Source organism: Sebastes umbrosus, chromosome 19 (genome assembly GCF_015220745.1).
Source record: "Sebastes umbrosus isolate fSebUmb1 chromosome 19, fSebUmb1.pri, whole genome shotgun sequence".
In the NCBI taxonomy this organism is placed as follows: domain Eukaryota; kingdom Metazoa; phylum Chordata; class Actinopteri; order Perciformes; family Sebastidae; genus Sebastes; species Sebastes umbrosus.
In genome coordinates, this window is record NC_051287.1 from 21911377 (window position 1) to 21925088 (window position 13712).

Below are 13712 nucleotides of genomic sequence, written 5' to 3' on the forward strand. Positions count from 1 at the left end.
TGTAGTTTTGTCCTTCCAAGTCAGACTTTAAATATCACCTCACTGCTCACACACACACACGGAGGACATCACATCCCAACATCACAGGTCCCTTGGCTTAAGGCCACCAACTTCAGGGCTCAAGATTTAGTAAGGGGAACCAGTTTCAGCACAATGCCCTTTTTTGGTGAAGTCATGATTTAAATCCCACTGAACGAGGCCTTGGCTCAAGATTACAAATATATCCTCATGTTAAAAATACTGTCATAAATAGAAAAAGGGAACAAGTCCACATTGGCCTCCAGATGGAGGCCATTTAGAGAAAATATAACCCATGTCGCTGAACTTTTTGTTTTCAAGTCAGCATGAAATGTTGCTTCTGTATTATGCTGCTGTGGATAGAAAATAAAAGGATCAAATGATGTGCTGACTGACACTTGTTTACATAATCATGTACCTCTGCATGGCAGCCTAAAATATCTTGTGCCTGACAGAACAGACCACAACATGCAGTCAGTCAATGTTTGGTTACACTATTGGAAATCCCATGCTGATAATAACTTGAACTTTGAACTTAAAGCCTCCTTTCAAGCAGCTCACAACAAGAGTATGCTCAGACTTGCCAACAGCATCTCTTCTGATCCCTTACATGTATTGAATGGGGAATATCAACTTCTGCCCTCCAAGAGGCAATTCAGAGTCCCTACATTGAACCGCATCAGGCTAAAGAACGCTTTTGTCCATCAGTCCATCTTGTTGCTAAATAATAATTAATGTGCTGCTAAAGACATGTGAATCCAGAGGACAGATGGTCATTTTGTAATGGGATATGTATGAATAATTGTTATGTGTTTTGTTTTTTGTCTGATGGGTCTTACTTGTCTGTCTGTCTGTCTATAGTAACAGTATGTCTATTGTATGTGGACTTTTTCTCAAACTGAGCTGCTATGGATGCTAAATGAATTTCAGTGCAAACTGACAATAAAGTTGTATCGTATGGTATCAGGTGAACTTCAGTTCCTTTTTCATGAATGACAGACTTGAAACGCCACACAGATACAACTATGGCTTTGTGAAAGGCACATGTGTACGGATATAGGCGACTCACACTGTAGTGATGCTTAACAGTGTCACCTGTCATCTATGTAGCTTACTGTAATAGGTGTGTGTAAGGTGGCACCGGTTTCCAACACATCCAGGTCAATACCAGCAGCGGTGTCGTCACTAATGGCGCGCTGCTGCTGCTGCTCTCCATGTTTATTAGCCATCATTTAAAAAAGACATGAAGGGCAGAGAACCAGATTGCCACGCAGTAGTGCAAAGTGTATGAAAATAAAATGATGGTGGTTAATGATGGTTGAGGCCTCTGCTCAAGATTACAAATATATCCTCATGTTAAAAACACTGTCATAAATAGAAAAAGGGGAGCAAGTCCACATTGGCCTTCAGATGAAGGCCATTTAGAGAAAATATAACCCATGTCGCTGAACTTTGTTTTCAAGTCAGCATGAAATGTGCTGACTGACACTTGTTTACATATAATCATGTACCTCTGGCAGCCTAAAAGATCTTGTGCTCCACAGAACATACCACAACATGCAGTCAGTCAATATTTGCTTCCACTATTGGAAATCCCATGCTAATAATAACTTAAAGGTCTCATATTATGCTAATTTTCAGGTTCATACTTGTATTTTGTGTTTCTACTAGAACATGTTTACATGCTGTAATGTTTAAAAAAAAAATTATTTTCCTCATACTGTTGGCCTGAATATGCCCGTATTTACCCTCTGTCTGAAATGCTCCGTTTTAGTGCATTTTGACAGAATTGCAATGGAATTGCGTTGCTAGGCAACAGCTTGGGTCCATGTGTACTTTCTGTCAGCTGATGACATTCACATACACTGCAACCAGGAATAAACTGGGACACATTTAGAATTTTTACGTTTAAAATTGTATAAAGGGTCTAAATATATATATATATATCTGTGACATCACAAATGGGCAGAAATCCTGACAGCTTGTTTTAAATGCAGAGTTTCTGAATATGGGCTGTGTGTATTTCCCCTGTAGATTGAGCGTTTCAATACTTTCACAGTATTTATATAGGACTTAAGCCTGCTTTATAATAAAGAAAACATGAAAATCTCACTTTTTTATAATATGGGACCTTTAAACTTTGAACTTAAAGCATTCATCAGGTGAACTTCAGTTCCTTTGTCAAGAATGAGGGACTTGAAACGCCACACAGATACAACCACGGCTTTGTGAAAGGCACACGTGTACGGATATTGGCGACTCACACTGTAGTGATGCTTAACAGTGTCACCTGTCATCTATGATAGTACTTATTGAAATAGGTGTGTGTGAGGTGGCACCGGTTGCCAACACATCCAGGTCAACACCAGCAGCGGTGTCGTCACTAATGACGCGCTGCTGCTGCTCTCCATGTTTATTAGCCATCATTTAAAAAAGACACGAATGGTAGAGAGCCAGATTGCCACGCAGTAGTGCAAAGTGTAAGGAAATAATAAAATGATGGTGGTTGTAGCTTGAGGGGGTGATAATAACCGCGTATACTGTCTGTGCAAACATGCTTAAAATGAGAGTTGTTTTTGTCGGGACAGCTGAGTGAACCAGCTGATGGGTTGCCTTCCTTCACTTACCCGACTGAACCAGATGCTGAGCTGTGTCTCTGACAGCACGGCGAAGTAGAACCTCTGGGAGCTGGGCTGGATGTGGAAGGGCTCCTCTTCACTCCTCAGCGGACAGAGCAGCCTCCGGGGCCAGCCGGTTAGAAAATACATGACGGCAAAAACTCACTACACCGAGAGAGCAGTGTGTCGCAATGCCAGACCGTCGGTATGCCTCCTAAAGCGATCTTTAATCCAAGCGACTCATGGCCTCCGTTGAAATGAAACCTTTAACAATGTACATGCAGTCCAGTGATCACACTGGTCACTCTATGAATCCCATGAAGAGACAGAGAGCTCCCAGCAGCCCGGTGGAGCTACACAGCTAGTTAGCTCTGGGCTAGCTTTCCAACTTGAAGCTAATGAAGCTATCCGAGGCAACAGTCTCTAACCGAAAACAACAAGCGAACCGGCGAACAGCGACGGCACGCAGCACCACACAGCTCGCTGCTGCCGACAAACGAGTCGATTAACGTGCTATCCCGCTGCTTGTGTCGGTTCTTACTGGTGTCTGGACCAGCGGAGGTGTTTAATAACGGTAACGCGTCCAGGCTTCACTCCTCTGTGCCTCACCGTCGCCATTTTTACAAGAGTCCTCTGGGACTCTGCGCTGATTGGTCCAGAACGGTGACGTCTGCATGGTGTTGACATGTGACGTCAGCACTCCGGATGTAAGCAAAAGTGGCTCGACGCTGACATCTGGTGGTTTCAAAATAAAATGTCTTCAATGGAGTATGTGCAAAAACCATGCAGGGAGGGAAAATGCATCCACTGTCACGTTAAAGCACACTTTTGTCTCTCACCTCTATAATAACAGATAATAATGCACACAGTGCACTTTCATAGACTAAGCTACTGGAGTTACTCTGCACTATATTCATTTTTAACAATCTCTTCTGCATTATATTCACTTTTAACAGTCTCTCCTGCACTTTACTCATTTTTAACAGTCTCTTCTGCACTATATTCACTTTTAACAGTCTCTTCTGCACTATATTCACTTTTTTAATAGTCCTGTATCACAATTGTTACCCTGCACTATATTCACTTTTAAGTCTCTTCTGCACTATATTCACTTTTTTAATAGTCCTGTATCACACCTGTTACACTGCACTATACTCATTTTTAACAGTATCTTTTGCACTATACTCACTTTTTTAATAGTCCTGTATCACAGCTGTTACACTGCACTATACTCATTTTTAACAGTATCTTTTGCACTATATTCACTTTTTTAATAGTCCTGTATGACAGCTGTTACACTGCACTATACTCGTTTTTAACAGTCTCTTCTGCACTATATTCACTTTTTAATAGTCGTGTATCACAGCTGTTACCCTGCACTATATTCACTTTTAACAGTTTTCTTCATCTCCTTGTATTTTTATATTTGGTATATTTTTTTGTACTTTGTACTACTAACTTTTTTACTGCCTTTTTACTAACATGTTTTGCACTATGGAACTGTGATGCTGGAAACTTGAATTTCCCTTGGGATCAATAAAGTTACTATCTATTTATCTATAAATAAACCCTTAATAAAGGTAACAAAATAAGTAAATGTATTACATCGTTTATTCCCAGTTTTGCCATAAAAATCGCAGGGAGAAAGCAAATCAGGATCCCTACTTAAATTGGACATAATGGAAACTGGTGTTATATTTAATAAATGTTACTTTTTGCAGTGATTGGTACCACTCAATTCAAGATTCAAGATTCAAGCCTTTTATTGTCATTGTGTAGTACAACGAAATTAGATTGTGACAATCCCATAGGTGCTAATGAAAAGATAATACAATAAAAAAAGAGATAGTGCAATATAAATGTAAAAAATATAAAAGCTAATACAATATAAAATATAAAAATACAATATGTATATTGATGAGATGACAGTTTTGCCAGATTACAGATTATTGCACAAAGTGTCCGTCAGATAATTATATAATTATTGCACAGCATCATATAATTATTGCACAGAGTGATCAGCATGTTGTTGCACATATCCGTAACAGTAGATTTACAGTATTTACATTGCACAAAAGTGACACAAAAGTGTCCAACGTGTTATTGCACATGTCCGTAACAGTAGTTTTGAATGGTCCGTTTATAATGAAGAAATACAGTTTACGACAGACCGTTGTATGTTGTGATTATCACAGCTAAGGGGCGTTGTTTGGCCCGAAGTTTGCTCCCATGAAAATCCTACTTTGCTGTAGGTTAATTACAACTTGATATTAAAGTCTTTACATTGTGATCGTATAGTGATAATATAATCTTCTATTCTTTACAAAGAAAATACTTGTCATAATCCCATGCTCTAAATGGCCATAAATAGCCCTCTGCTGCCACCCTCAGGAATGTTACAGGAACAGCAGGCAAACTGTTAGTCCAGTCAACAAGCACAAATGAACAGCCTTTACTTATTAAATGACTGATATAACTACACTCTACTTCACATATTTGAACATACAATCATATGTTTAAAAAAACAATTATAATAACAACAATAATAACACCCACATTGTCACTGATGTAGAGGGAGGAACCCACAGCTTGCTGTTGTTTTGATTGTTTAGGTCACTAATTTTGTCTTTTATAATGTTTTTTTATGGTTTTATTTCCTATCTTAATGTTTAATATGTTTTTATGTTCATTTTCATGTGAAGCAGTCTTTATTGTTGAACACTTTGAGCTGCATTTTTGCTTCTTCTTCTTCTTCTTTTTCTTCTTCTTCTTCTTCTTTTTCTTCTTCTTCTTCTTCTTCTTCTTCTTCTTCTTGTTATTGTTATTCTTATTCTTATTATTATTATCACCCAAGTGCATACATGGAATTTTTTTTAGACTACCCAAACAAACAGCAAAGGAGATCAGTGCTTCATTAGTGTGGTCTGCCCTTCTTCTTCACTGATTGGGTGATTACAGCTTTATTTACCTCATTTTTATATTTTGTATTATTTAAACATATGATTGTATATTCAAATGAAGTAGAGTGTAGTTATATTAGCCAATTAATAAATAATAAAGGCTGTTCATTTGTGCTTATTGACTGGGATAACAGTTTGCCTGCTTGGAGGTATTTCTCAAGGAAAGACAGTGAGCTCATGTGCTTCCATTGCTGCTTATAACAATATCGTCTCATATAATAGTTAGAAGAGATTGTGTTCAACTATGCTCTCGTCCACCTTATGTAATTAACCATTCTGTACCGGTCTAGGTATTAGAAATTGTCGCACTTTTTTTTTATGTAAGAGAAAGATTGATTAATAATATGATAATAATATCATATCTCTCTTTCTTTGATTACTGTGGAAATTCTGACTAAATATTTCATTGTATAATTTAATTAGTAATATTGTTAGTCTGTTAGTCTGTCTAACTGTAGTCTTATATGTAAAATTCAATAAAACAATATTGTTTTAAAAAATAAATAATAATATGATAATAATAATATGATAATAATATGATGATAATAATAATAATAATAATAATAATAATAATAATAATAATAATAATAATGATAATAATAATAATAATAATAATAATAATAATAATAAAAATAATAATAATAATAATAATAATAATAATGATAATAATAATAATAATAATAATAATAAAAATAATAATAATAATAATAATAATAATAATAATGATAATAATAATAATAATAATAATAATAAAAATAATAATAATAATAATAATAATAATAATAATAATAATGATAATAATAATAATAATAATAATAATAATAATAATAATAATAATAATGATAATAATAAAAATAATAATAATAATAAAAATAATAATAATAATAATAATAATAATGATAATAATAGGATACTACGCATTTCGGAGCAGCAGGTGGCGGTAATGCATCTTTGACGCTGCTGGAGGACAAGAAGAAGAAGAAGAAGAAGAAGAAGTTTAGCAAGTGTATCAAGCTAGCTGATAATTGCTACAAATACACAGCATTTTCACTCTCACATGTTACTATATATATTAAGCTGTTTTAAAACATACCAACTTTGGGTAGAAAAACATTCAGACTCATACTCCGGTAGGTAGGTGGCGGTATAATACTGATAGTTGTTTGTTGACTACCAGAGAGGGAAGAAGAAGAAGAAGAAGAAGAAGCAGCAAAAGAAGAAGCATGGCTGCTGACATGAGATTACCAACTATTCAGAAACCAGTGTCGCTTACAGTTTCTTCTTTCGACCGAAAAGATCTAGTCGTCCCCGGCGATGTTATCACTTCAGACACCGGCTTCATGAGGTAGGCATCAGGTCGGTGCACCGGTGGTGTGATCGGCTGCTGTGTGTCGTGGGCACAACATGTTGTCAAGGAGGGAAATCAACTAAAAAGAGCTTCATGATTTTGGGGATCACTTGGGGAAAATGTGTTATGAGGAAGATTTGATGTGGTCATCATTAGCAGGTAGATGGTGGATTCAGCATTGAGCAGCAGCAGTATCATTACGCAGGCTGCACTAGCTTTAAAGGTCCCATATTATAAAAAAAGTGAGATTTTCATGTTTTTTTATTATAAAGCAGGCTTAAGTGCTATATAAATACTGTGAAAGTATTGAAACACTCAATCCACAGGGAAATACACACAGCCCGTATTCAGAAACTCTGCATTTGAAACAAGTTGTTAGGATTTCTGCCCATTTGTGATGTCACAAATATACAATATTTAGACCCTTTAGACAATTTTACACGTAAACTTTCAAAATGTGTCCCAGTTTATTCCTGGTTGCAGTGTATGTGAATGTCATCAGCTGACAGGAAGTACACATGGACCCAAGCTGTTGCCTAGCAACGCAATTCTGTTGCAATTCCGTCGCAATTCCGTCAAAATGCACTAAAACGTAGCGTTTCAGACAGAGGGTGAATCTGGCATATTCAGGCTGAATGTATCAGGAAAAGAAAAGGTTTTTTTTAAACATTACAGCATGTAAACATGTTCTAGTAGAAACAGAAAATACAAGTATGATCCTGAAAATGAGCATGATATGGGACCTTTAAATTACCTAATTAGCTAATTTCAAAAGGGGGGAGTTTATGCTGGTTGTACTCTGACCATAATAATATTGGTTGTGGTCGTTACCAATTTATGAAAGATTTAGACCTCATGTCCAGCCTGTCTGCTCTGCCATCAACAGCGATTAGTGTAAATCCTCCCACCTTTTCAGGGTGACATACAATATGTAATGTAAGTTAAAGGGGGCCTATTATGCTTTTGTGCTTTTTCCCTTTCCTTTAGTGTGTTGTATATATTTTTTGTACATGTAAAAGGTTTGCAAAGTTACAAAGCCCAAAGTCCACCCCAAAGGGAGTTCCTCTCCCCCACAGAAACATTGTAATGAAATGCCTGAAACGCCTTGCTTGAAGTCCCATCTTTTCTTCCGTAACGTGATGATGTCACCAAGTAACACATTTGCATAAAGGCTAGTTTGGCACGCCTTCAAACGAAACTAGTTAGAGCGGAGTCCAAAGAGTTTGGTTCGGTTGACCAATTATAATCGTGGGCCAGCTGACCAATCCAAGCAGACTGGGTTTTTCGCTCAAATGGATCGTTTCAGACAGAGGGTGAGAAGAGGTGCTGCTGCACAGCCGGTATGAAAAAAGTGTTTTTTGAACATTAAAGCATGGAAATATGTTCTAGTAGAAACCCAAAATACAAGTATGCACCTGAAATTAAGCATAATAGGTCCTCTTTAAATTGTGATAATCACTCTGAACAGGTACAAAGTAATAATTTTATCCTTTAAAAACATGTCTGTGCTGACTGATTTCTATGTGGTGGTCACCCAGCATTTTCTTTAGCAAATTCCAGTTTGGCTGTATTACTACTCATTGGTATACACCATTTATCCCCAGGGGTCATGGTACCTATGTTGATGAAGACAAGCTGACGGCTTCAGTTGCTGGAGAGGTGCAGAGAGTTGACAAGCTGATCTGTGTCAGACCACTTAAGACCAGGTAAGTGATTACAGCGAGGCTCTTAAATGTGTACAGTAAAAAAGTCAAGCGGGCCTAGTTGTACTAAATTGACTCATGCGTGTTTTATGTACATCAGCTTTTGCAGAAGTTATGTAATTGTGTGGTTATGTTATTGAATCACAGGTTTAACGGTGAGGTTGGAGATGTGGTGGTTGGCAGAATCACAGAGGTAAGGCACGGCCGCCTAATTTCTTCTGATGTCTGACATTTTGAATGTATCCAAAAAATATATATGGTTACAACAAGCTGTTGTCATTTTGTCAAGTAAGACATTTTATCAATATGTGTGATTTTCTTTTGTGATATGTCTAGGTACAACAGAAACGGTGGAAGGTGGAGACTAACTCCCGGCTGGACTCTGTCCTCTTGTTGTCTTCTGTCAATCTGCCTGGAGGAGAGCTGGTGAGATGCTTGAAGATGTGATTCACTGTGTGTTAGCTGAGCTAGCATTATCCTAAAGGATAGTAATGAGTTTGGACAGGGAAGTTTGTTAAAGGCCAACTTTTATTTATTGTTTAAAATCTTTCTTTGATTTTTCTCTTTTAGAGGAGACGATCAGCAGAAGACGAGCTCACCATGAGAGAATACCTTCATGAGGGCGATCTCATCAGTGTAACTCATAGTTTATTATAATCTTTCATTGGCTGCTCCATCTTATTATTCTCACTTCTAATGTTCTTTTTGCTCTTTTCCTGTTCTTTTAGGCAGAGGTGCAGTCTGTCTTCTCAGATGGAGCCCTATCCCTGCACACCCGTAGTTTAAAGTATGGAAAAGTAAGTGTTAACAATGACAATGACAATGACAGAGTACAGCTGTGATGATAACCCCAAATAATGGCTCAGTTTGCTCTATTACTCACTGTTTGTGGTTCAATCAAACAAATCAGAATGGAAACAAAGGGCCAGGACGCACACTTGTGGGTGGACAGTGCTAACACAGATGTAGCTTTAAAACATCTCAAAATATGCACATTTTGGGGATGTAACCACTTATTTTCAACAGTATCACTAGTCTAGCAGCTAATACAGGACAGTCCTACTATAAATAGTAAATGATTCACTCAGCTGTTAGTTGCACTCTTATTTGGAGATGATAATGAATGTTTAAATATGTAACATCAGTGCCAGATGGGTGACTACTCTGTGATCTTTCACCTTTCATCGCTGGCTCATTTGTACTCTGGTAACATGCAACAATAAAAGTAAAGAGGCAGAACAAATGTATGTGGTCAAATGAATACATATAGGGAATAATAAAATTAGGAATAGGAAGACCTGTACATTTAAAGCAAGGCATAAAGGACGAGTGTGTAACAATTAGGGGGATCTATTGGCAGAAATTGAATATAATAGTAATGAGTATGTTTTCTTTAGTGTATAATCACCTGAAAATAAGAATCGCTGTGTTTTCATTACCTCAGAATGAGCTGTTTATATCTACATAGGGAGCAGGTCCTCTCTTTACAGAGCCGCCCACCATGTTTCTACAGTAGCCCAGAACGGACAAACCACAGTGTTAACTTTTTCTGTTTGGGCCTGAGTTGATAACGTTACTCGCTCCGGAGTAAACCCCTGTCACTCCACTCAGCTGCCGAGAAACAAGACATTGGAAGCCTCTGTTGGTCTTGAGGAGTGTAACTTCCACTGAATATTCACTTGATATTCTCAAAGCCAAACTAACTTTGTCTTCTGCTCCACTAGCTCACTTGTTCGTTCGCACACTTTCGCTCTCTCTCCTGCTTCACCAATGACCTACGCTACTCTTACAACAACTGGCTCTAGATAGGGCCATAGTTCTTCTACACGCCTGACACACGGAATAAGTTTAATTTGGCTGCATTCTGCAACCTCACCACTAGATGCCGCCAGATGTTACACACTGTACCTTTAAAGCAGTGTAATTAATAAATCCTACACAGTGTATCACAGACAGGATACTGTAGTGATTTCTCTCCTTGGTATTACCATTGCGTTGTTGATTTACAAAATGTGGCTTTGCTTTTGTTACTAAAAATAAGCTAGTAATACTTTTCCTTCTTACATAATATGACCTAATATCCTGTTTCTACTAGTTGGGTCAAGGAGTGCTGGTACAGCTTTCTCCTTCTCTGATCAAGAGACAGAAAACCCATTTCCACAACCTGCCATGTGGTGCATCCATCATCCTCGGGAATAACGGCTACGTTTGGTTGTATCCCACACCGGAGCAGCAGGAGGAAGAAGCTGGGGGCTTCTATACCAGCATGGAGGTGGGAACAGCACAGTATTTTATAGTTTCACTAGTCAATATATTGACGAATACACACTTGGATTTAAATGAAGAAGTTAACCTGGTCTTGTTTAGATAGAGGTACAATATGTGAGTGAGCTGCAGAGAGGAGACACTTGTTCTGTTATTCATTTTAATCTACTGCATCCAAATTGTATTTCCATGTCTGTATTGAACTCATTTGTTTGTGCATCTCTCGTCTCTGCCCTTTCAGCCTGTCAGTCTGTCAGATCGAGAGGTGATTTCACGGTTGAGAAACTGCCTCCTGGCTTTGGCTGCACACAAGGTCCTTTTGTATGACACCAGTGTTCTCTATTGCTATGAGTCTTCAGTTCATCACCAGGTAGGAAGCAATCGGATACAATTTGCTGCACTGTAATGATCACTTATTTCAGTTTTCAACAGCATGTGATTGTTTATGAATTACGCCCCCTGGCTCTCATATGTAAAGCAATGGCAATGAAAATATATTTCAATAAAAAGTGGACTTTTTCTGTGATGTATTGTGCCATCTGGTGGCCATATTGGAAACCTACTGTACTGCAGTTCTCAACTTTGACTCTGCTGTTCTATTACAGTGTGGAACAGACATGGTTGATTTCATTGCTCCTTTGGGCAGGGAAACTGGTTACTTAATCACTAATGCTTTTCATATGACATGGACAATACTTAGTTTGATTAATTGTTGGCATAGACATTAATTAGCCATGTTTTCTCTCTTGCTAATAACGCTAGTTAAACAAGCCCAACCCAGTTGTTTTATGTGTTTCTGAGCAGTCTGGCTAAAGACTGTTTATGGTTTGTCTTAGTAACAAAAAACAAAAATATGTTTACTCTTAATGCAAAGATAATTGCATTCACAAATGTGAGAATAAATGTGCAATTTTTCAGTGTAACTGACCTATAATTCTCCGCTTTATGCCGTTTCTGTAGGTTAAGGACATCTTGAAACCAGAAGTGATGGAGGAGATTGTGATGTTGACGCAACAGAAGCTGTTGGATCAGGAAGGTTAAAGAGCACAAATCCTTTTCCTGATCAAACAGCTATGTCAGGGACTGACCACCTATGCGAGGACTGAACTGGCCTTTTTTCAAAGAACCATTCCTAATCTGACAGTCCTGTTGTACAGTTGAACAGCTCCAAATTTATTTTATGTAACAAAATTGACGATTATTGTTTGACTGCTTACGGGAATTATGGATATGTTCTTTAAATTCTGCAGCCAGAAATCACCAGAGAAGCTATTCTTACATTTGGTATAGTGGAACATTTTTGATAATGTGTGGTGTTATACAAAAAAACTGTTGTATCCAATACATTTTCTATACATTTCAGTACTTCTCAGTGTGGTGTGTTTTGTTGAATATTGAAGAAACAGAAACAAATATGTCTGGAAAAATAAGTCATCATAAGGGGTTTTACTTAATGTGTGTATGCAATCTTTTTCTTTTCTTTTTTATTAGCAATAACAATAATGCAGTTGTATAAATCTCTGATTCTTAAAGTGGGATCCGGGGACCCCCAGGGATCCATGGCACTCTGCCAGGGGTTATGTGAAAAGTTGTCAGATTCATTCATTTAAAGTATCATGATATACAGTATATATATATATATATATATATACACACAAAAGGTTTCATAATTCAATGAATAATATTTCATTTTTAAATTTACAGTATAATAGTTCATAGATTACGTTCTAGTCTAACAAATCTACAATTCTTTGAATCGGCAACTATGTTTAATACATGTCTAATAAATTTCTCTTTTGTTGTTCTTTCACATAACTAAGACTATAAAAGTGTAAAAAATAAGCTATATTTAATTATTCCAAGGGACATACATGAGGGGGTCCCCAGTATATTCTATATATCTATCTCTAAGATTGAGAACCTCTGGTATAAATTACAGTACATCTTTAAAATGTTTATTTTTTATTAAATAAAACTGTTAGTACTGACTTGTTAATATTAAATGGTGGATGAACTAAGCTGGTATATCACAGGTTTTTGATATTTGAATTAAATTGATTTGTTATTAGTATCAGTGTACAAAGCTCAGGGGGAAAAACACTCATGGTACTTTATTGTGTCATCATCAAATAGGATGTCCATCAGATTTCGTTGTTTTTTGAGCCTCCGCGCCGGTGACAGCGGTGGCCGGAGGCATTATGTTTTCGAGTTGTCCATCTCTACGTACATACATACCTCCATACATACGTCCGGTCCATTCTCGTGAACGGGATATCTCAGGAACGTCTGCAGGGAATCTCTTCAAATTTAACACAAATGTCCACCTGGCCTCAAGGATGAACTGATTAGATTTTGGTGGACAAAGGTCAAGGTCACTGTGACCTCACATCCCTCCCATTCTTGTGAACATGATATCTCAAGAACACCTTGAGGGAATTTCTTCAAATTTGGCACAAACGTCCACTTGGACTCAAGGATGAACTGTTTGAATTTGGTGGTCAACGGTCAAGGTCACTTTCACCTCACAAAACACGTTTTTGATCATAACTCAAGAATTCATATGCATCCAGCCATGAGTCAGTAATTCTAGTTTTATTATAACATGCTGCATGTGAGATTTATTTATTTATTTTCCTTTATTTGACCAGGTTAGTCCCATTGAGATCAAACATCTCTTTTACAAGGGAGACCTGGCCAAGATACCAGCAACACAGTTATAGTGAAAGTAACAGACAACACATAAATGAGCAACATTAAAACTTGCTCATACAAAACACTTGCACACAGACAACCTGGACTG

The 13712-nt window shown here is 37.4% G+C and overlaps 2 protein-coding genes across 2 annotated transcripts in view; one reads left to right on the top strand and one right to left on the bottom strand.

The window, feature by feature from the left end:
• Window positions 1-3280, bottom strand: part of ric1 (RIC1 homolog, RAB6A GEF complex partner 1) — a 44169-nt gene extending 40889 nt beyond the window's left edge. The window contains exon 1 of the mRNA XM_037753210.1: window positions 2646-3280. Within this exon, the coding sequence (XP_037609138.1) occupies window positions 2646-2786 (141 nt within the window). The 5' untranslated portion in view covers window positions 2787-3280. The remainder of the gene's footprint in view (window positions 1-2645) is intronic.
• Window positions 3281-6558: 3278 nt separating this feature from the next.
• exosc2 (exosome component 2) lies at window positions 6559-12277 on the top strand. Its single transcript, XM_037753214.1, has 9 exons — window positions 6559-6941; window positions 8549-8650; window positions 8795-8840; window positions 8984-9073; window positions 9218-9283; window positions 9376-9444; window positions 10743-10919; window positions 11154-11282; window positions 11873-12277. The coding sequence occupies exons 1-9, from the start codon at window positions 6820-6822 to the stop codon at window positions 11951-11953; spliced, it is 882 nt and encodes a 293-aa protein (XP_037609142.1). The 5' UTR covers window positions 6559-6819; the 3' UTR covers window positions 11954-12277.
• Window positions 12278-13712: the final 1435 nt, after the last annotated feature.

Bases quoted from the DNA above. Each gene is read 5' to 3' on its own strand.
- exosc2 (XM_037753214.1), top strand. From the start codon at position 6,820: ATGGCTGCTGACATGAGATTACCAACTATTCAGAAACCAGTGTCGCTT. The intron at 8,841-8,983 runs GTAAGGCACGGC...TGATATGTCTAG, and splicing joins TGGTTGGCAGAATCACAGAG to GTACAACAGAAACGGTGGAA. The intron at 9,074-9,217 runs GTGAGATGCTTG...TTTCTCTTTTAG, and splicing joins ATCTGCCTGGAGGAGAGCTG to AGGAGACGATCAGCAGAAGA.